The sequence below is a fragment of the Carassius gibelio genome, chromosome A25, assembly GCF_023724105.1.
Source record: "Carassius gibelio isolate Cgi1373 ecotype wild population from Czech Republic chromosome A25, carGib1.2-hapl.c, whole genome shotgun sequence".
In the NCBI taxonomy this organism is placed as follows: Eukaryota; Metazoa; Chordata; class Actinopteri; order Cypriniformes; family Cyprinidae; genus Carassius; species Carassius gibelio.
In genome coordinates, this window is record NC_068395.1 from 9416275 (window position 1) to 9438664 (window position 22390).

The 22390-nt window shown below is 40.2% G+C and overlaps 1 protein-coding gene across 1 annotated transcript; it reads right to left on the bottom strand.

Annotated features, from left to right (window-relative positions):
- Positions 1–223: 223 nt before the first annotated feature.
- On the bottom strand, positions 224–17876 carry LOC127947266 (very-long-chain 3-oxoacyl-CoA reductase-A-like). Its single transcript, XM_052544269.1, has 11 exons — positions 17566–17876; positions 7786–7832; positions 5627–5702; positions 4029–4136; positions 3634–3698; positions 3490–3534; positions 3115–3149; positions 2578–2659; positions 1799–1864; positions 1462–1611; positions 224–1367 (listed from the first exon to the last, which is right to left on the bottom strand). Exons 1-11 carry the CDS (start codon positions 17741–17743, stop codon positions 1260–1262), a joined length of 960 nt encoding a protein of 319 aa, XP_052400229.1. The 5' UTR covers positions 17744–17876; the 3' UTR covers positions 224–1259.
- Positions 17877–22390: the final 4514 nt, after the last annotated feature.

Sequence of the window (22390 nt, forward strand, 5' to 3'; positions counted from 1 at the left end):
GAACATTTAATTCAGAATTATGTTTTTCAGTGTAGTAAAATGTTAAATCATGTACTGTTTAAAGAATAACATAGCATGCATCTATATATTTCTTCCTTGTTGGAGTACTAAAAAAGGATCAGAACCCCTCGAATCTAAATCAGTGCTGAATTAAGGCCAAACATTTTATCTATCACTTTGTGACATTTAAAATCTAAATCCAACAAAAGACACAAAGCCGTAATAGAGTCATAAAATTTATTAAAAAAGACAAAGTACAAAAACCAATACAGAAATCGTTTTTATTAAACAAGATTTCAGATCGTCACGCATCAGTAAAGCAGCGCATTTTGTTCCACTCTTCAACACGTCTGGAAGGATAACATTCAAGCTTTAAACCAGAGGCAAGTAAAGAGGTTTAAGCACCTGGATGTTTTAGCTTGACTGGCACTGGCCCGTAAATAATCACACGGAGATCCAAGCTATGGAGGTATTCCTCAAATCCACCTCTGGATGAAACTCAAGACAAACAGGTGACATTCCACCACACCTTTGAGTCTTCAGTGGAGAAAATCATGTAAACGTGCTTTAGATCTCCTTTTCAATAAACGTGACCTAGATTATACGACTATAAAAAGGCACAGGTTTTAAATAAACCAAATCTGGCATGTAAACTTACAGCCTGAAAAAGCAAATGTACAAAAATGTACTTAAATCAGACCTTTGGTTTTATATTGATACAGTACAAGATAAAAAAAAAAACATTCACCATAGATTTGCTAAATATGTTAAATTAATGATAAGAAAGGCCAGCACCCATTTATCACTCATCAGAAGGTCTAAGGCACGAATGCAAACTAGTTATTGGCAGCTAACAAGAGTGCAAACAGATAGTTCCAGATAAAAAGAAAATGCATAATTAATTAGTAATTAAATATAAAACACCATCACCATATAAATAACCCTCTGCTTACAACAGCAGTGGCCACAAAACCCTCCACGCACTTCTTTCACCATATAAAGAAGATTAGTCTCCATTTCTGGCAACCAGCAACAAGTCAATAATAATGAGTCATTGTGGAACGTGAGTATGTCCAGATATTTATCCAAAGAGATCCAAAACACACAACATTTAACACACACACAAAAAAGAAAAATTAAGTAAGACGAAGCACTTCAAAGACGTGAGATCCAAAATGACTCCAGTGAATCTCAAATCTCAGCACATGTTCTGTAAAACATCTCATCCAGTTCGGTTTCCATCACACGTTATCTTCAATCTATCGCAGCTTTCTCCTCCTGAGGTATCCGCCGCGCTGGGCTTTGTTCATGCGCAGGCCCAGGTAGAGGACCAGCTTGATGGGGGCCAGAACCTCGATCACCCAGCCCTGTGGGACACCGATATAAGAAAGAAGTTTAGGGTGACAACATGGTCACTGAATGTGTAAAACACCACTAGATGAGACATTCAGGGTGTCGTACCATGACGGCGTGAGGGAAATAGCCGTTGGTCTGGTCTTGCAGTCCCACGGTGGTCAGTTCAGCAGCTACGTAGCGTTCAGGGGTGGGCTTGTCCAGGGTGGGGTTCCTGATCTTAGTCATCTTGGTAGCCACAAAGAAAGGCAACACACTCTGGTAGGGACAGAGAGATTTGATGTAATTCACTAAAGAGGCACTTTAGGCTGGCTGGATCTTTACTATTCATATCTGATAGGTCTAAACAAAAACCTTAAGAGACTTTACAAAAAAAACAAACAAACAAAAAAAAACAATAGTAATATTAATAATAAAATTCTAATTTAATGCTTGGTTCTCTTACCTGGATAATGATTCCTTTGCACTTGTACTCTGATTGAAGTCCACGTGAGAAGAAGTCCACAAAGGCCTGTAGAAAGATGACAAGTAAAAATCAAAACCTCAAGAAATTAAAACCAAACTAAAACCTATCATTTCTAATTGCAACCAGTGAATTAAGGCATCTCTACATTACTGTATATATATTTTTATTTATAAGTTTATTTGTATAAGGACAGTACAAAATAAACATTTTCCCATTCAAAACTGGAAAATATCCATTGCACACAGAGAGTAGAGCAAAAGCTAATTTGTATCTCAGGCTCCTAGAAAGGCTTTTCTAAAAAAAAAAAAAAAAACTAAGAATAAAACTACTAGTCATAGAATAAAACTACCACAATATGTCACTTACAGACATTCAATTACCTCCCTAAATTATACATAAGGAAATTGTAAATTTGCATTACACTTATACATACAAAGATATACATATCTTTGTATGTATCATATATATATATATATATATATATATATATATATATATATATATATATATATATATATATATATATATATATATATATATATATATATATATATATATATATATATATATATATATACACACACACACACACAAATAAATAAAATATTAAATATCCAATATGGACTGGGAAAAATAAATAAATTTATTACATTTTAAAACAATGGTCTGACCAATTTAACTTTAGATTGTTTGATATAAACAACTTTGAAACAATTATGAGCACTGATCTCTCTGAAGAATGTTGTGAAGATACTGGCCTTGGTGGAGGAGTAGATGGTCAGCATTGGGACGGGGAACATGCCACTGGCAGAGGAGATATTGAGGATCACACCCTTAGCTCTGCAATGAATAAGCAAGCTTTATTCAACTAATCACATGTGACACTGACATCAAATAGGGTGTATTTCCAGGTGTGGAAACCTGAACGCTGCAGTCACCCATCGTACTTCATTTCAACACACATCTAATGATGGTCGCCATGTGTGTTGCCATGGCACCAGCTTTCTCATGCAGTACCCCTGCAGCTGCAGAAGAGTGCTGGGGAGAGCAGAAGGATGGACCTATTTGTACAAACTTTACCCAGCTCAATTATTGGCCCTAGAGTTGCATGTGACTCAGCAGCAGCCAATGGGATCAGTGCATGGTTACTTTTCAATTTCACACAAACATTGGGGGGAACAGAAGGGGAACAATACTCAGGAGGGCAAAACCCCCATTTTTAAAAGCTGTACTGAATTCCTTTTTTAGTGACAGCGGCTGTTTTAGGAATTTTCATATCAAACACCAGGACTTACCTTGCCTCCATTCTGGGCAGCACCAGACGAGTCATCTGGGGAGAGAGAGAGAGAGAGAGAGAGAGAGAAAAAAAAAGAAACGTTCTCACATGCTCCACAAATGACTTGAGACAATATAAAAATCTGAAACACTAATATATTACTCCTGCATTAGAGAGAGAGAGAGAGAGAGAGACAGAGAGAGAGAGAGAGAGAGAGAGAGAGCGAGAGAATGCGTGGGTGGTGAACACAGGGAGCGTTGGTGGAGATGTACAACAGTAGGAGGAGTACATCAAAGCGGTCACGTTGCAGTACTTTAAAATTTTTGAATTTGAATTTTTTAAATTAAGAATTCCGAAACTGTTCAACAGATCAATAGGTTTTTTGTCTACTTACTTGGCACACTGAGGTGATGTTGACATTGATCATGGTGGTGATGAACTGTGAAAACAAATTAAAAGGTGAATATTTCGATTTAACGATTTTAACGAATGGCTACTACTAATTAAACCTTCATTCTCAGAAAGAGAAGTTACTCACGTTTTCCAAATCAGGGATGTGGAGGAAGAATTCAGGGTACGAATATGAGATACCCACATTGTTCACTATGAATCAAGAGAGAAAAATAGAATCAGATGTGGTTGAATAGGATTCAGATTGGGTACCTGAAATACAGTATGCATGTTCTAAATATCCCCAATAGGTGGAGATAAGGAATCAGGAATGAGACGTGAGCTCTAAACTTAAAAAAAAAAAAAAAAAAAAACTCAATCATGATTTCAGGTGGAAAAAAACAACAACAACAAAAAGCTTTGAGAAGAGGAGGCCAAATAAAAGGTTTAAAAGCAACACAGATAGGGAATTGAGAATGAAAGTTGTGCACATGTCAGCTTCAAGACAAATTTAAGTTTTGCTTTCAAAGTAAAAAAACTTACCAAGGACTCCAATCTCCAGTCCAGCGAGACCCTTTTCGATTTTAGGATAGATATCATCATGACTGTAGTCCACTGCGATGGTTTTTGTTTCCACTTTATATTTGCGTTCTGTAATTAAAAGACATAAAATATTCTTAATGCAAAGAAACGATGCAAAACCCCATGAAAACTGCTGAAAGGGTCATCGTTTCAGCTGCAGGCCTAATACTGGCATTGGAGAACTCTGTCCAAGAGCAGGCATCCCTGCTATTGCTGCTGTTCTAAAAATAACTTCTCTGGGACTTTGCCCATTGCACCAAAACACAGATTTCTGGCCAGCAGGAGGCGCTGTGTACCAAAGAAAGGCTGTCAGAGGAACTTCCTACACCTCCCCTCCCCTCCCCTCTTCTGCTTGTTTGATGTGCCTGCAGCAATTAGAATTTATTGTCCAAAGGCTCATTTGTCTAAACACTGTTCCAGTGAGTTATGAGAGGAAAATTCCTCTCAGGTCTCGCAGCGAGAAGGGAAGGTTTTATATATCGAAGGGTTATTTTAAGATCAAGAACACATAAATGAGCTATTTTTCTTTTTTTTTTTGTTCAGGGGGCTTGTTGAATGCTGCTCTCTGTGACTTCTAACACCCCAAATGGAAAATGATCGATGCAAATGTGAGATTTGAGAACCAGATTTGGTAAATTACATTCTGGTTCGTGACTAGCCATAACCTCACCACTCCCACCCATTCTTTGTTGCCAGCACGACTGAGGAACGGGCAGACTGGGATTTCTCCCCTTCCAACCTCACCAGTTAAGCGCTGGCATTTAAGACAGCTTTAAAAGTTGATTATAATAACATTTTATACTAATATAAACAACTGTCTGCATCCACATGGAGCTCATATGATTCCTGACAGGGTGTTTGAGTGGAACGGGTGCTTTCAAGAGCTGATCATGGGCGGGTTAAGAATCTCCATCAAGGCATTGTTACTTCATTATTCAGGGCACACAATGAGGCCAAATCAGAACAAGACAACTCCCATTCACAATATCATGGCCGGTCACACTTCATTTATACCAAAAATAAATGCAATTTAACGATAAACAAAAAAGGCATAAAAACCCTAAAAACCTCAAAGGAAGGGGAGAAAACAAAAATAATAACAATAATTATTATTGCATTATGTGTGAATGATTGTGGCATTGCGAACTTCACCCGTCTTAATGGTCTAACAGTGGATGTTTCAGCACTTGGCCAATGGCCATTCAGCACTTAGGAGACCAGTAACAGAAGAATCTTCATGTTATGTACATGCACATGATCTTAGCAAAATTATCTAGCATCTAAAGAATTCACATTTACTGGAAAAGGAAAGGCAAACAGTGTTTCGGCCCCATTCTGAGAAGTTTTGTGCATGACTCCTGGAGCTCGGCGTTGACCTTTGACTGTGCACTCCTGCCAGCCTGCATCAGCTCTCTGCCCAGTCAGTGAACCAGGCCCCCACTCTGCCTCTCAGGCCAGGGCTAAAAATAAACCCTATTTCATTAACATCAGGAGGACTGTCTGTCATTCACAGAGAGGAGTACTGCGGTTTGCTAACACACAGATGGCCTAACACTGACCGAGAGAATTTGCCACGTCGTCAAGCTTCTCCTGGGAACGGCTGATGAGCATCATGGAGAATCCTCGTCGAGCAAGCTAGAAGACAGAAGATAGTTTGAATCACCTTATTTAGGACAAAGAAAAACAATGCAAAACATTTGTGTTGATAATTTCCATGAAAAATTTTCCTAAAAGTGGTCCAGGTCATATTCTTTGGCTATTTTCATGGTAAAAAAAAAAGAAGCATACTTGAGTTACTGTTAGAATTTAAAATAGAACATTTGACTCATTTTTTCCTAGAAATTCTAAAACTAAACATGAATTGACATGATTTCAACTGTATGAGAGGAGGAAATATTACAATATAATATTTGACAGACAATGAGCTATGACAAAACTTAATAAGTCTGTTATTTTTTGTTAAGATAGTCTCTCTTAAGGTTAATATGTAAAAATAACTAGAATCAAGCTAGAAGAAAAGTGTAAACATTGTGCCATTTTTCAAAACTTTTTCTGAATTCTGACCAGCATAGCAACAGTGGCTCAACCAATAGTGTGTGTTTAGGGGCGGGGCTATTTGTTTGACCAACAACAAACAATAGGAGTGTCTAAGGGGGAAACCTGTTTGAAAACAGTAATTATTTTGTGGCGAGGGGGGCGGGGCCGAGAGGCGTGGGAACGAGGAGTGAGGCCAGGTGTAGTGATTGGAGATGAGCTGCACCTGCGCCCCACCGCTGGTATCGAGTCCCACGTAGGAGATGGAAGGATATAAAACTGGATCGACTATAGTGAAGGACGAGAGAGGACCAGGCCTGGGACATTATTTTATGTGTTTGCTTTTTATTTGTGCGCGTCAGTCGCCGTGAGGGGCTGACGCGTTGTTTTGTTTATTTTTGAATTATTAAAGTATTTTGATTGTGCGCCGGTTCCCGCCTCCTCCTTCCCGATGATTAGGGAGTTTGTAGCGTTACAGTGGTGCCGAAGCCCGGGAGAAGGAGGGACGCGCTGCTGAAGATCCCTCGCCGCTGTGGTGAATCTGCGGTGCCCTCGAGCAGGCGAGGTATGTGCCGCCAGGGACGCTCGAGGCGGTGGGCTGGAGCGAGTTGCCGGGGACGGGCGAGCTCGCTGCCGACCGCCCACGATATGGAGGGGCGGCTGCCGTCCGTGAGGGAGCGGAGGAGACGGCGCCGTTCGCCAGGGGGCCGGAGCCTGCCGCCTCCGTGACGGAATCCGGAGGGGCAGGGAACGGGGGACTCCTGCCGCTGCCCAAAATCGGAGGAGCCGTCGCCGTCCACCGGGCGGCGGAGGAGTGTCGTGCCGTCCGCCGAGGGCCGTCCAGTGCCACCGCCGGGCACCGCGGAGGAGATCACCCAGCCGGTGGAGGGCCGAGCAGCAGTGCGTCTGGGAACCAGATTTTTTTTTTTTTTTTTTTCTCTCTCCCCTCTCTCGTCCCTGTCGCTCCTCCTTCCATCTCCTTTTCTCTCGCCTCGTCTGTCCTACCCCCAGGTTCCTGCAGGTCCCCGTGAGCGTTCCCCCCGGAGGGAAGGGGGGGGGGGGAGTAGAGCGCAGTCTCGAGGGTACCCCCCGGCCTGCGAGGGGCGATGGGGGTATGTGGCGAGTGGGGCGGGGCCGAGAGGCGTGGGAACGAGGAGTGAGGCCAGGTGTAGTGATTGGAGATGAGCTACACCTGCGCCCCACTGCCAGTATCGAGTCCCACGTAGGAGATGGAAGGATATAAAACTGGATCGACTATAGTGAAGGACGAGAGAGGACCAGGCCTGGGACGTTATTTTATGTGTTTGCTTTTTATTTGTGCGCGTCAGTCACCGTGAGGGGCTGACGCGCTGTTTTGTTTATTTTTGAATTATTAAAGTATTTTGATTGTGCGCCGGTTCCCGCCTCCTCCTTCCCGATGATTAGGGAGTTTGTATCGTTACATATTTTTTCACAATTTTAACGGAAAAAGCCAAAGATGAAGCTGAATGTTAACTTTGGGAGTTGGCAGTGACATAAAAGAACGGCTTTTAACTGTACGAGTTATGTGAGGTAACAGGTCTTTTTGTACAAGCAGTCTTCTAGTCACCCTCCTTCTCATGGCCTCAGAGTGAAACCTCTGTCTTGTGATGAGTCACTGTGCTTTCCGTGGAGCTAAGAGATAAATAAGAAGAGGAACCCTTACCTCCTCCGCATAGGATTTCCCAATCCCATCCGTGGCTCCCGTCACAACTGGTAAAAGGAGAAAGATAAAGACGGGATCAGTGTTTGCGGCATCTTAATAACTAATGTTACTCACACACACACAGAAAGAAAAATTTCAAAAATAAATGTCAAAAAGCTAGCAAAAAGGTACTCGGATAGACCAGGTTCAAATTAAAACAATCCTACACCTGTAAACTGCCATCTAAGTGACGATAAAATTGAAGGGTGTCATTTTAATTTGTTAAAATATCATTATATTTTTAGCTTACTGTATTTTCTGGACTATAAGTTGCACTTTTTTTCATAGTTTGGCTGGTCCTGCGACTTACAGTCAGGTGCGACTTATCAAAATTAATTTGACATGAACCAAGAGAAATGAACTAAGAAACATGAACCAAGAGAAAACATTACCGTCTACAGCCGTGAGAGGGCGCTCTGTGCTGCTCTGTGCTCCTGTAGTCTACACTGAAGACATAGAGCGCCCTCTTGCGGCTGTAGATGGTAATGTTTTCTCTCGTTCTTGCTTCTAAATAAATGCGACTTATAGTCCAGTGCGACTTATATATATGTTTTTTTCCTCATCATGACGTATTTTTGGACTGATGCGACTTATACTCAGGTGCAACTTATAGTCCGAAAAATACGGTAATATGTAAAAATTGTTCCAAGTAGAAATTTGTAGGTTGATTTCCCTAAAAGTGTAGCACTGACATTTTCAAAACTTGTTTGAGAATCCCAACCAGCGCAACATGCCAACACTGGCTCAACAAGATGTGCGGAGCTATCAGTTCAATCTTGAGTCTCGGGCTGGCAGGAATTGTAGGTGGGGGGAGTGCATGTACAGTTCTCTCTCCACCCTCAATACCACGGCAGCGAACCCCCAACTGCTCCCCAGGTGCCGCGGCATAAATGGCTGCCCTCTGCTCCGAGTGTGTGTGTGTGTGTTCACTGCTGAATGGGTTAAAAGGAGAGCATGAATTCAGAGTATGGGTCACCATACTTGGCTGTATGTCACGTCACTTTCACTTTTTTATCAGACTACAGTGTAATTTTTTGGGGGGTTAAAATATACTTTGCCTTATAAGTGAGGGCAATAATAGAAATGTCAATTCTAGGCTGATGTCCAAAAAAAATAAAATTGTTGTTTGATAATCACAACAACCCCAACACTGCAAATGACACATTGGCTTTTAGAAAATTAGCCATTTCAAATAAAAGGTGTAAACATTGTGACTCAAAGGCATTTTTATTTGCATTCAACAATTCTGACCAACAACACTGGCTCAACCAATGATGTTAGTTGAGGGCGTGGCCATGAGATGTTTGAAAATAGTCATGCTCCTCATTCCATTTAGTTATGCTAGCGGCACAGAAGGTCACGCTTCACATTTATGACTATTCTTTAAAAGCCACAATATGTTTTTTTTTTTTTTTTTTGCAACCATAAATTCCACACAGAACTCAGAATTGTTTTTATTGATTTTATAATTAATTTTCCAATAACAAGAATTTTTCTTTTTCATCAACAGTACTTCCCTTTGACTTAAAAACAGCTTGTAGTCTGACCAGATATGGATTACAAAATATTGCTAATGAACTCAAACACGACAACACTCATAGGCCCATCTTAATGTCCTATGAGGCTCTTGTTTTACAAACATGCACAGGAACAGAAAAGGCAAGGATTAAGACACAATGTGTGATGGCTGATCAAAGTGTGGCATAGGCAGTGGTCATTCGCAAGAACAGGGCTGTGGGGGAGACTGTGTGTGTGTGTGTGTGTGTGTGTGTGTGTGTGTGTGTGTGTGTGTGTGTGTGTGTGTGTGTGTGTGTGTGGAGGGGGGGGGGTGATGACGTCTGTAGAGCACGACTGCACAGGAGGGGTGAGGAGGGATCCTGGGTGCTGCTAAAAATAGAAACGGGGGGGGGGGGGGGTAATGGGAGACTGCGCAAAGTCAGATATGGGTGGAAAGTAAGAGAGAGCATGACAACGGGAGCGAGAGCACTGGATCGAAAGAGAGAAGGAACAAAAGAAAGTGATTCACAACCTCCTTTTCAAACTCATCCAAAGAATGAACTATCCCCTGAATAACAGCGAAGAGCTTGTGAGGATATGGTGGAAGGACAAAACTCATATTACGGACATCAAAAACATTGTACTTCCTTAGTTTTTAGAAAAACATAGAATTTTAGTCAAAGAACACAAATGTAAATTCTGCTCTTACAAGCATTTTAAGAAACATTCCTCCAACATAGGAGCATTCAAAAAGCAAAAGGTGACTAAAACTGGGGTTGCATTTCAGAAAAGATGTGGCCGGACAAAAACCTGACACAAAATCCAAGACTAATCAACATCTAGATTACCTAGATATCCGAGGAGCATTCAGGGGATGATTTTAACCCAAGACTATCCCACAGAAAAACACTTGTCACTAATTGTGACAAACCATGAAGATGCATTCATGTGGCTACATTCTGAAAGCCACTGATGCTTGACACTTCCCTGAGCATGAGTATTTTGTTAGCATGAACATTATTTGCAAGCTTAAAAATAAATGCATAAAAATAGGCCCAGAAGAGCACCCTTTGCAAACGAGATGGCACGAGCAGTCGTGCTCTTGTACGTTCAGAAATAAGTAGCCACACAGGCCCTCATCCGACTCTATATTCCAGCGCTAAAAAAAGCAGCCGAATGAGTAAAAATAGCTGCCTCGTCTGGAACAGCCGCAGCTCTTGAATACCAACAAGATGCTGCCCGCTCACCCTCAATCTCTCTCTGCATCCCCCAGCAACCCAGCTCATTGTAGAGCCCTCGAGGGGGGAAAAAAAGGTGACCGGTTCTTATGGAACAGGGACTTAATGCTTGCAGCGGAGGACGATCGTGAAGGAAAACATCGGAGGCCAGTGTAGCGTGATTAAAAAAGGGGGATGATTAGGCCGTCCACATTCAGACCGCTACTGTACGCAATCTGTCGCATCTCTCTCTCCCTCCATGAATGAACCGTTCCCGTTCTTGGCTCGGTAGCACTGCAGAACGCGAACACCTCCGCCCACTCCCCCCAAAGCAGCAACATGCTTTAAATAGCACAAGCCAGTCACATGGCCAGCAGGAAAAACTACACACCAGAGCAATTCAGCACCCAAAATAGCATCTGTACTCGATAAAGGTGGATTGAAGGAAAAAAAAAAAAAAGATGTGGGGGTGAGTGGGTGCAATATCAGAAATAGCAGCAAAAAGTCACATGCTTTCCAAAAACAGAGAGAGAGAAAAAAAACCAATAGCTCTCCTCTCGACCGTCTCCTCCTTGCAAAAATGAATTAGAACAGAAAAGGGCAGAAATAATTCAAAAAATTTAAACATTGCGCTGGTATATTTTTGGGCGCTGGTGCGGAGGTAGATGCTTTTTCCCAAAGCGAGAAAACGCACTGCCGTTAAATTTGTGCAAAAGTAACAACTGTCACGGACCACTGAGGTAAAAGTACTGTAGGGGAAGAGTGTCTTATTCATATTAACATTAAAAAAAACATAAAAAAAAAACCACACACACACACTAAAACATGATTAAACGGTTAAAATGAGTGCAAATAGTATTAGTATTATTATAATTTTTTTTTTTTTGGTAGAAAATTAAAATAGCAATTGAGACGTAGACTTTTTTGCAAGTATTATGCTTGATAGCACATTGTAAAAAATAAATAAATAAAATAATTTAAAAGAACGGAAATGGTATCTAAACGGTTAAAAAAATCGTGTTAATTGTGCCATTTTTGGTTAATTTTTTTTTTTTGGTCAAATAGATGCAATGAAACATACCACAGGCCTTCCACATTTTTTGCAAGGCGCACACTGTGCTTGATATTAGCGCATTGCAAAATAAAAATAAATAAATAAAACAGGACAATGTCATCTAAACGGTTAAAATGAGTGCAAATTCTCTGGTTGCGACCAAATTATAATTTTGGTCAAAGAGATATGCTACTTGCCGCGCGCGATAGCAGGTCGGAATGAGATGTGACTTGTAAGTGTAACGTTAAACGCCAGATGGAAGATTTCCTTTTCCAGGAAATAAATAAATTAATGGAGCCGAGTCGTGACAGAGAAGAGAACAGTGAGGGTGGGGGCTCGCAGAGAGCGAACAAACAGATTTGGGAGGGGGGAGAAGAGAGGGAGACAGGGGGGGATGAGCAAGAGATGGAGAATGGAGATAGCGATAGACAGAGGGGTAGCAGTTTTACCCAGCATCCTCGGTTCCAGCACGTGGCAACAAGCGTGTTAGTCACATGAACGGCAGTGTTCCCTTTGAAGCCCCTTTCAAACACCTCACCTGAAGACCAGAGCCAGTCACACTCATCGTTCACTGGCGGTGCACAAGAGTTCACACATTCACAAGCTGCATTCACTCTCTCACATGCACCTGGGAATAGTTTCATTCACATTGTCCTATTTTAGCTAGCATGAATGGGCTAACGCTGCTATTCACAAACTTGTGCGTTCACATGCAAAATGAATAAGAATGTTGAGCGTTAGCTGTATTGTAACAAGTCAACATGCTGCTAAGTTTCACCCGGACTGAGAAAGGCCTAGGCCATAGTGGTTTTCAATCAAGAAAACTCCTCGATTTAAATGCCAAAGCAAGTTTGTGTGACACAATCGCCCCCATCCCCATGAATGACTGCGGCTCTGTTACATAACTGTGATTCTCAAACACATTTAGTGTTCTGAAGAAGGGTGAAGTGAGCCATTGGAGGACAAGAGAGATGGGGAAGGGTGGGGGGTGATGAAGCTGTAATTCTGGCTTCCTCGTGTTGCTTGGTCAGCATCACAACTCGGCTGAGAGAAAGGCCAACCTGCCTCGTTTTCACAGTACACTGCACCAGTCACAAACTGCAGACGAAACTCAACCATAGGCCTATAGACAATGATGGACTTGAAAAGAGAGTGGTTTCCTAATGTGGTGTTGAGGAATTGGATGGAATTCTTTTCCTCAACATTCAAAGTGTTCTGAAAGCTGGAATATGACGAATCCTGTCAAGAACACGGCTAAGTCATACTTCACCACTAAATTAAAAAAAATAAGATACATAATCTCATTTTGCTTCTTAAAAAGCTTTTCTATAAAAAAAAAAAAAGAATCAAGATAATGTGAGCAAAGGGGTTGAAAATATAAAATAAGCATGAGTGTGTGAACAATTTATATTTATATAACACACAAATGAAAATAACATTCTAGATTTTAAATTGAAACTAAAATATACACATTTAAAGGGGGGGTGAAATGCTCGTTTTCACTCAATATCCTGTTAATCTTGAGTACCTATAGAGTAGTACTGCATCCTTCATAACTCCAAAAAGTCTTTAGTTTTATTATATTCATAAGAGAAATATAGTCTGTACCGATTTTTCCCGGAAAAACACGACCAGCTGGAGGCGTGGCGTGTGGGCGGAGCTAAAGAATCACGAGCGCAAATAGGCTTTTATGTTGAGAGCGTCTGTGACATTACCGTGAGGGAAAAACCATCATCCAAAACAAACCATAGTTTACAGTCAGATTCAGCCGTTTATTTATGATCCAGAATCAGATCCAGAGGCTGAAACTGAACGAGAGCAGCAGCAGCAACGACTCGCTCCGGGGCTCGAACCCAGGTCTCCGGCATGGGAGGGGACGCACTAACAAGGAGGCAGAGATATTTGAAAGAGTTTTACTCACCGCCTGCGGTTCCAACACACGATTGTGACCCTTTTTCGTTTGGATTGCATCATCCTTAAGAAATAAACGATGTGCAAATCCGGCGTCAAACTGGACCTTGTTTGTAAAACAAGCATCTTCGAAATGCAGGGAACAAACAAAAACACTTGCACAACTCCGTTGATGCTCTGTAAAAATAAACTCCATCCACTGGTCCCTTAATGCTGTTTTTTTTTTTTTTTTGTAATCTGTGCAGGGTTGTGTTGACTTTTCGCGACGCTCTCACTCTGATCAGTGAAATGTCTCTGCTCTGCTATAAGGGAGCGCGCGCTCTTCCGGCAGAAGTGCCCTTAGGACCCATATAAGGAAATTCCGCTCCATCTAACGTCACACAAGACCCATACTCGAAAAAAACTTTCCGAAACTTGTGACGAACCGGAAGGAGTATTTTGGGAACAAAAATACTCCTTCAAACGTACAACTTAATTTTTGAAACTTTGTCCATGTTTAGCATGGGAATCCAACTCATTAACAGTGTAAAAAACTCAGTATGCATGAAATAGCATTTCAACCCCCCTTTAATAAATGTTCTTGCCTTCTTACTGGATTGAAATTACATATTCATGCACTAAAATTGTAGCATGAGGATGAGAATCCCAAGTGAATAGATCTTTTATTATTTACACAAAAAACATTATTATTATTATTATTATTATTATTATTAAAGCATTACTGTAATAAAAATTTTGGGAAATGTGCTTAATTGTTGTAGTGTCATAATGCATAGCAAATCTTAATTGTCCTAAAATAAACAATGTCCTTAAAGCTGCAGTAGGTAACTTTTGACGCTCTAGCGGTTAATAAACAGAACTGCTTGCGTCTTGTGGAAGAACATCGTAGCCAGAACTACTTCTCTCTGTTTATGTCTATGAAGAATCACAAAGGTACTGGGTTACTCTGCTGCGGTACCCCCAAAGCAATCTAAAATAGTCTGAATATAAACACTTATTATAGGTGCACCCTAGTGATTCAGGACAAGCTAAAAACACGGTTTGGAAAATAGATTCATGGTGTACTCGCTTATTATATACATTTTTCTACATTTTGAACACAAACAAAGTTACGGACCGCAGCTCTGATTGGTTGTTTCTTACCGGGAGCGGTCAGGAACTGCATATGGCAACAGGACCACTGGGAGGAGCCAGAGGAGCTTGATTATTTCACAGATTATCCGTCTCATATTCTACTGTCAGGACATAATGACAGGTTTAACAAATATGTAAAAAAAATATATTTTTACAAAAGTTACCTACTGCAGCTTTAATGCAAAATATGCATTTGCTTTTAAATTTGAGGTAAAATGTGACATTCATACATGTATTATTGATCAGAATGAGTCTGATAATGAACCTGAGGTTTACTGTCTAATGTCACTGAATTAATTTGAGGTTTAATAGTTCTACCGTTCATTAACACATCTGTGATTCCTTATAAAAGAATGTTGCCTGGGTTTCCTCTGTAATATGTATAATTTAATAATGCAAATAGTGAAGAGAGAGAAAGAGAGAGAGAGAGGCCACATCTGACTAATAACAATGGTCTAAGAAAAGCCTGTGCTTCTACAGCTGCAAGAACATCATGCACAATAACTAAACCTCTGGTTTACAACCTTAACCATAGCAGAGCATTTCCCAAGACAGACACCAGGGGTCTCCAGTAAGCGACTGGTGAGGAATGCCTGGTTGCTACAGGAACACACCACAGGGCCTTTCTTCTTGGTTCTTGCTCATACATTCCTCTTTATGACTCACCTTCAAGGTACTGCAAAGTCAGCACATTATACCTTTATAAAAAAATTAATAAATAAAAACATCTTATAACGTGATATCATAACATCAACACGCACTTGAACAAGTCTGTAAGACGAAGGTGAAGAGGTGAGGGAAACTGCAAACGTGTCAAGGAACCAACAAGACCTGTGCTTCTGGATTGGCAGGAAGAGGAACTAGTTTCCCCCCTCCCGACTCCACTTAGTCACCTCCAACCTGTGAGCGACAGCACAGATTAAACTGAACGAGTCCAACTGGTACCCTGCTTTTTTAGTTTCAGGGAGTGGCATTCTTCACCTCCATTTTTGACGTCACACTGGCAGAATGTACGAAGGAAAGCAAAATGTGAAAGGGAGTGGTGGTGCCTAAGGAGCATAGGGGCAATTCTTGCGAAACCTAGTGGTAAAATGTGCAGGTCATATTTCACTCCAAAATTTCCCCAAATTTGAATTGTGGTTATACCTGTATTTGATCATTTAGGGTTAATTGAGGAGATCGAGGTGTGTGTATATATATATATATATATATATATATATATATATATATATATATATATATATATATATATATATATATATATATATATACACACACACACACACACAGGTTTGTGAATAGTTACAATTATATGTGGTGTGTGTGTTTGTATAAAATTGTACAAAATAAATGTTCAAGTAAAATAGCAGTATATATTAAATGTAATAAGAATAGGTTGGTAAAAATGTTTTAACGGTCTTTGAAAACAATGTCCCAGTGCAAAAGTCTATATGCACAAAAATATATAGAAATAAAAAAAATCTATAATTGGATTTTCCACTTTTCAAGTTAATTTGTTCTTAAATAGTGTTTAATCGATAATATGTTGTTAAATGTAGTAAAGATTGTCACCTTTGACACACATTCAACAGGAAACTACATTCCTCACAGATGATCAAACTGACTGAATGAGGCATATCGGTTAGCAAACATGGCTTTAATAAAATAATGGTTGCGTTTACTCACAATATAACTGTTTCTTTATGGACTGACATTTTATTTTATTAACAGGTGAGATGAACCCAAAAACCTAATGGGTTGTCGGTTTAAAACTTTTAAGCGGTGATGCCTTCCAACCCATGTTTTTGCAAGACGTACTGTTCAGCTAATGTCATTCGATGGGGAAGCGGGGGAAAAGGGATGAAATGAATCATAGCACTCACTACAGAAGATACCGCGACCCTCAAATCGTTTGCATGTGCACTACCCAAGCTGACCGCTAAGGGCGTTGAACGCTGGTGCACCTGCTGTCTATAGGCATCATCCTAAGCTATGAAAGACTGGCATGATGAGCCATTTCAAAATCTTTAACAGCATTTGAAAGTGCCACTGCGTCAGGAGAAATTCTTTGCGCTGTACCTCACGCCCTTTGTACATTTAAGCAACACACACAAGTCTCCCCTCACATGCCGCACGTGGTATGGACCCGCATTATAATTAAGATTGGGGTTTTAAACTGCGTCATGTTGCCAAAACCAACCTCAGTGCCCCAGTGAAAAGATGAAGCGGACAACACCGGCCACAAAGGCATCTGCTGAAAGATTAAGCCGCATTTTACCCACGAAACTGTCAAAGCGACGTGGAAAAGCGCATTTGTCGGGTCACACATTGGCAAGCGCAGCCGGTAAACTGGATAACTGGGTCAGGCCAGGCACAGACGATTCAGGAAAAACTTGAAATGCGAAAAAAATATTAACAGATGTCTTGGTTGTACTGGTTGTATAGTACAAAGTATGCGTTTTAAATAAAACATTAAATTTGACAATGATTTTGTAAGCAGCTATATGCATCACTCAATTGGTCTATTTTAAAATCCAATTAGTCGTTTTTAAAGATGTCGAAAGGCTGACATACCTGAATGACTCAAGAGTGACATCTGCGCATAACATATGAATGTATGGCGCAATCAGTCAACCTGAGACACACGTCGCCTCTGTTGACCATAAGCATAAAATACGAATGCCTCAATTAGTCTGCTGATCTGATCTTTTCTTAACGATTATTCATTTATGTGAGTGATACAAGCATTAGGACTCAGTAAACGATAACAAAAATGTGTTAAATTACATCTGATGCGCAAAAAAGTTGATTTTTTTAGGTCCCTACCAAATTCATGAAGTTCATCTTTATTTAGTTTAAGGATGCGCCAAATGCGCATTACATTTATCTCACCCATGTATCTCATTCCCAGCCTGTCGTTCAACTTACCTGCCCATTTTCCCAATTTGGGAGAGAGTAGATCCCCGTTTCCCAGCACCCATATCCTGAAGCCAGTGATGATCTTGTACAGCAGCCACAGCGCCAGCAAGGCCGTGATAAGTGCACCGACCCAGAAGAGCGCTCTCTCGGCAGGCTTTAGCATCTCCACCACGTTAAACGACTCCATGTCTACGGCTGGCTGTGCGTGGTGAATGGCCTGCAAAATAAGTCGTTATGTACTGCTTTAAAGCTTCAATGTGTGCGCCCCTTTATAAGCAGGTTCTGGCATCACACCCCTACAACTCCTCTAACATACTAGTCTATCCAGATTTAGGTGCACACCTCCCACATACTCCACTGCCGCCTGTGCGATCCCACGTCCATTGTTGATTGGCCGAAACTCGAGTCCGTCAATCAAAACCTACCGTTCATTGGCTAGTTCGCGCGTCAATCACAAAGAGCCCATTCTCATTCATTCGGTTGCCCGTTTCAGTGGGGCGGGTCGAAAATCTTCTGAGTGAGAAGCGATTGGACCAACATTACGATAACCTCCATTCAAATAATGTCATTGGTTGTGATTCAGAACTGGTTTTTCTGTTTCAGTCAGGGTTACGAAACCTCCAAACCCACGATTCCAACGATCACCCCCACACTATTTTATGAATGAAGTTTGTTGCTCATTGGCCACGCGGTCTCCTGTTGTCCCGCCCCTTCTGAGCAGTCACTGGGAGACTATTGGTCTACATGAACGCCAGTCACATTCATTCACCTCCGCTGTAACATCAATGAGTCACACTTTGGGAGGAAAAAAGACGGGCAAGCTTATTTGCTGCATTTTATTTCGATATGCACATGTATGACTCAATTTCGCATTTTCCTGACCACGGCCCCGTTTTCAAAAGCACACAAAACTTTCGTGAATTAAAAAACGCACAAACACATATTCGGTTCGTTTTTCCAGTGTAAGACACGCACAGACACACAAGCACACGAAACATAAATGTATTTTGAATATTGCAAAAACATTGTATAAATATAATTTTTTTACATATACATACACTCTTAAAATGGCTGGGTTAAAAATAACCCAATTGGCAACCCAGCACTGGGTAAATATTGGACAGAACACGTGCTGGGTTAAAGTAACCCAGCATGCTGGTTTACACATTTTAACCCAGCATGCTGGGTTATTTAGAAAACCCAAGTTAGAGTCATTTTTACCATTTGTGGGTTTGCATTTTTATGATTCTGGGTTATTCTTGCTGGGTTATTCTCATAATTTCACTTTTGCTTAACAAAGCAATCATGGATTAATAAATAATGAAGAATACAGGTTATTTAGACTGTTAAAAAATATTTTTAATGCCATCTGATATTCAAAAATGTGTACCAATGACAAACAACATGGAATTTTCCCTTTTTTTGTTTCCAGCAAAAAAAAAAAAAAAAAATCACAGAATTACAGTTGAAATAAATAAGAAAATTATTTCTAAATGACCTGTCTAGCTGTTTAACTATTACATTTTGACATGTTTAGCTATTTAAATACACAGTGAAATGACATTGACAATTAACATTCTTTAAATTTAAATGTAAAATAATTTAAAGATGTCCTTAAATTTATATCAAGTATATAAAGACTCCTATGTAGGTAGATGTGCACTGCTTAGGGTAGTTCAACATATATAGTTCACCCAAAAATGAAAATTCAAAGATCTACTGTACACCTGAGAGCAGTGTACTCTGCTTTAGAGCCTGTCAACGGAAGGACAATTTTCAAAAGGAATTGCAAATTATGTTTTCAATTGCGTTTTCCACATGTGACAAATTGTGACAAAATCCAAACACAATTGCAAATCTTGAACAAAAACACTTTCAGAAAGAACGAACAAAAATTACCTTTTCAGTTTTCATGAATGCACAGTGACTGCCAAATTTCAAATGGAAAAGCAAAGTCCGTTTGCAGCTGTATTTTCCATTTATTATGAGTAATAAGCCTCTCATATTGATCAAATACTGCATCATAGCAGCTTTACAGTATTAAATAGGAAAATAGTGTGTAATAATGCAAAGGGACAACAGTCAACACTCAGTTTTCAGTTAAAGTCAATTCGTCATTGATTCAGTGATGTATCGTCCCTCTGTGCGATCAAGTCGATGATATGGCTTGATATTAATTGTCCCCAACTAAAGAAAAACAAGGAACCAAAACTCCATCGGTGACAGAATGGAGAAAAAAACCTTGGGAGAAACCAGGCTCAGTTGAGGGGCCAGTTCTTCTCTGACCAGACGAAACCAGCAGTTCAATTCCAGGCTGCAGCAAAGTCAGATTGTGCAGAAGAATCATCTGTTTCCTGTGGTCTTGTCCTGGTGGTCATCTGAGACCAGGTCTTTACAGGGGATCTGTATCTGGGGCTCTAGTTGTCCTGGTCTCCGCTGTCTTTCAGGGATGTAGAGGTCCTTTCTAGGTGCTGATCCACCATCTGATCTGGATGTGTACTGGATACGGATGGCTACGGTGACCTCAGAATAAGAGAGATACAGACTAATGTTAGCATAGATGCAACATAAGAACAAGTACATGAGGTGTTACTAATTACCATGTCTGTTTTTTCACTGTGTTGCACGTTACCTGCCAAAAACTCAAAGGGAATCGCAATTACTTTAGCAATTTACTTTAGCCTCACATGGAAAACTGTCAATTTTTGTCAGAGGTGGGACCATACTATGGAGAGTGTTTGTATTGGGAGGTGATGTCACTCAAGGACAATTGTGCCAAATGCTTTAAACAATGGAGGTTAAGGCACTACTAAAGGCTGCTGCCGCTCCGAGAGATGCGTGTTAAAGAACAGACAGTGCAACCCGGATCTTTCTATATTCTTGGCACCTCACACAATAAATAATTCTGTCATTTTTACCCCAAATGCAACTACTATCCCCTGCTAACAGTTAGAGCCACATGGTACTATTGGTCAATATTCACCATTAATAGGTATAAAATATAGGGTAAGATGCAAATAGGTAAATAAGAGTAGAACGGCAATGTTGTTTTGCTGACTTGCATCAGAGTGCAAACAGTGAGAGATTTGGGGTAAAAACTACAGAATATATCCCGATAAAAAACATGCCCCATAGTATAGTCCCACGCTTGACACAAATTGACAGCTTTCTGTGTAAAGCATCTGTAATTCAAATGCTTTTCAATTGCGTTTGGACTATGTCACAATGTATGCGTCCACATGTGGAAAAATGCAATTAAATATACAATTTGCAATTTATTTGGAAAATAGTCCAGAATATCCTTACCTGTCCATTGATTATGATCAATTCCTGAGAGATCTGCTGGCATTTTTAAATCGCCATGACAATTGGATGGGGTTTTGTGGACTTGTGGCTCGGTTAAGGAATTCCATGTTTGTTCCAACCTTTAAAATAAAGTAAAAAAATAAAAAATAAAAAAAAATTGTTATATCTAAGCAGAATATGATATAGTGATTGGCTGAAAGGTGTGCTTTCAAACTGTCTAATCAATGGGATGTTCCAGTTATTATAAATCACAGTTTTATGTTAATATGCTGGCTATATCAAACACACACAGTCACTGGCACAGATAAGGGAGATCACACTGCATGCGCGCACACAGACATTTCTATGACAAGTCACGCAGGTACGGGGTTACCCCGCAGCTTTAAAACAGTCCATATATAAACACTTATAGATGTACCAAAGTGATAAGGACAAGTCAAAAACACGAGCTGGAAAATAGGTATAATATGATGTTTACGCTGCTAAATTAGGTACATTCTGAACACAAAGTTAGCTTTAACTATAGCACGAAATACAAATATATGTGCGTTTAAGTTACGTGAGGGTTAACGTTAGTTGATTATAACAGACAAGTAATTATGTAAAATGTATAATAAACACGAACTTACCGTTAGATGCATCAATCAGACTGCACTCGACGAGTTATTCTCTCACAAATGTATCCATGTGCTTTTCTGACAGGAAAAAACACATTTTGAATTATAATTTGTATGTAAAAAGACTTTATAAACCACAAAAGCATCAAAACACCTCACTAACTCGTCCTAAGTCAATAGCTGTGCGTGCGCGCACTTTGAAATGCCCTGAGACGTCGATTCTTTTCCGGGAAATTTGTTCGAGAATTACTGAACCGGTTTATTTGAACTGGATCGTCGGTTCTTTTAGACCTGCAGTCCGACTATATTGTACGTAATTTGTATGATTTACATGTCGATATGGACAACTGCAGGCGTTTACATTAGAGCAGAAAGTCGTATTCACTTTTTGAACTCATTTGACTCACTTAAATGTTAAATTCGCTTTTCAGTGTCAGAAACGACTTTTTCCTCTATTTTCACAGGTATTCGCATATTTCAGCCATCCGTCACTGTCTGAAACTTAATAAAACTATTAATCTGTCGTCTCAGATACCTTAACACGATTATGCGAGTCACGTAGGTTGGCCGTTTGAGGTAACGTACGTTAAACAGTTCATCATTTAACGTAAATAATGTTGGCCTGTAGACGTTTAACAGTATTGTTGCCGCAAAAAAAAGTTATAATTCTGCCAATTTAAAATAATTATTAATGAAAACATTAAATAAACTTACCTTAAAACAGTTGAACGCCGTGGCTTTGCCCCGTTGTTCTTCCAAAATGACAGTTGGGGAGCGATTCAAACATCTTCAAGGCGCGTTAAATAACCCAGGGCTGGCCTGAAACAACCCAGCGACGCAACCCAGCAGGTTTAACCCAACACCTGTTAAATTGAAACTACCCAAAAGTGTTTAAAAAGAAATTAAATAAC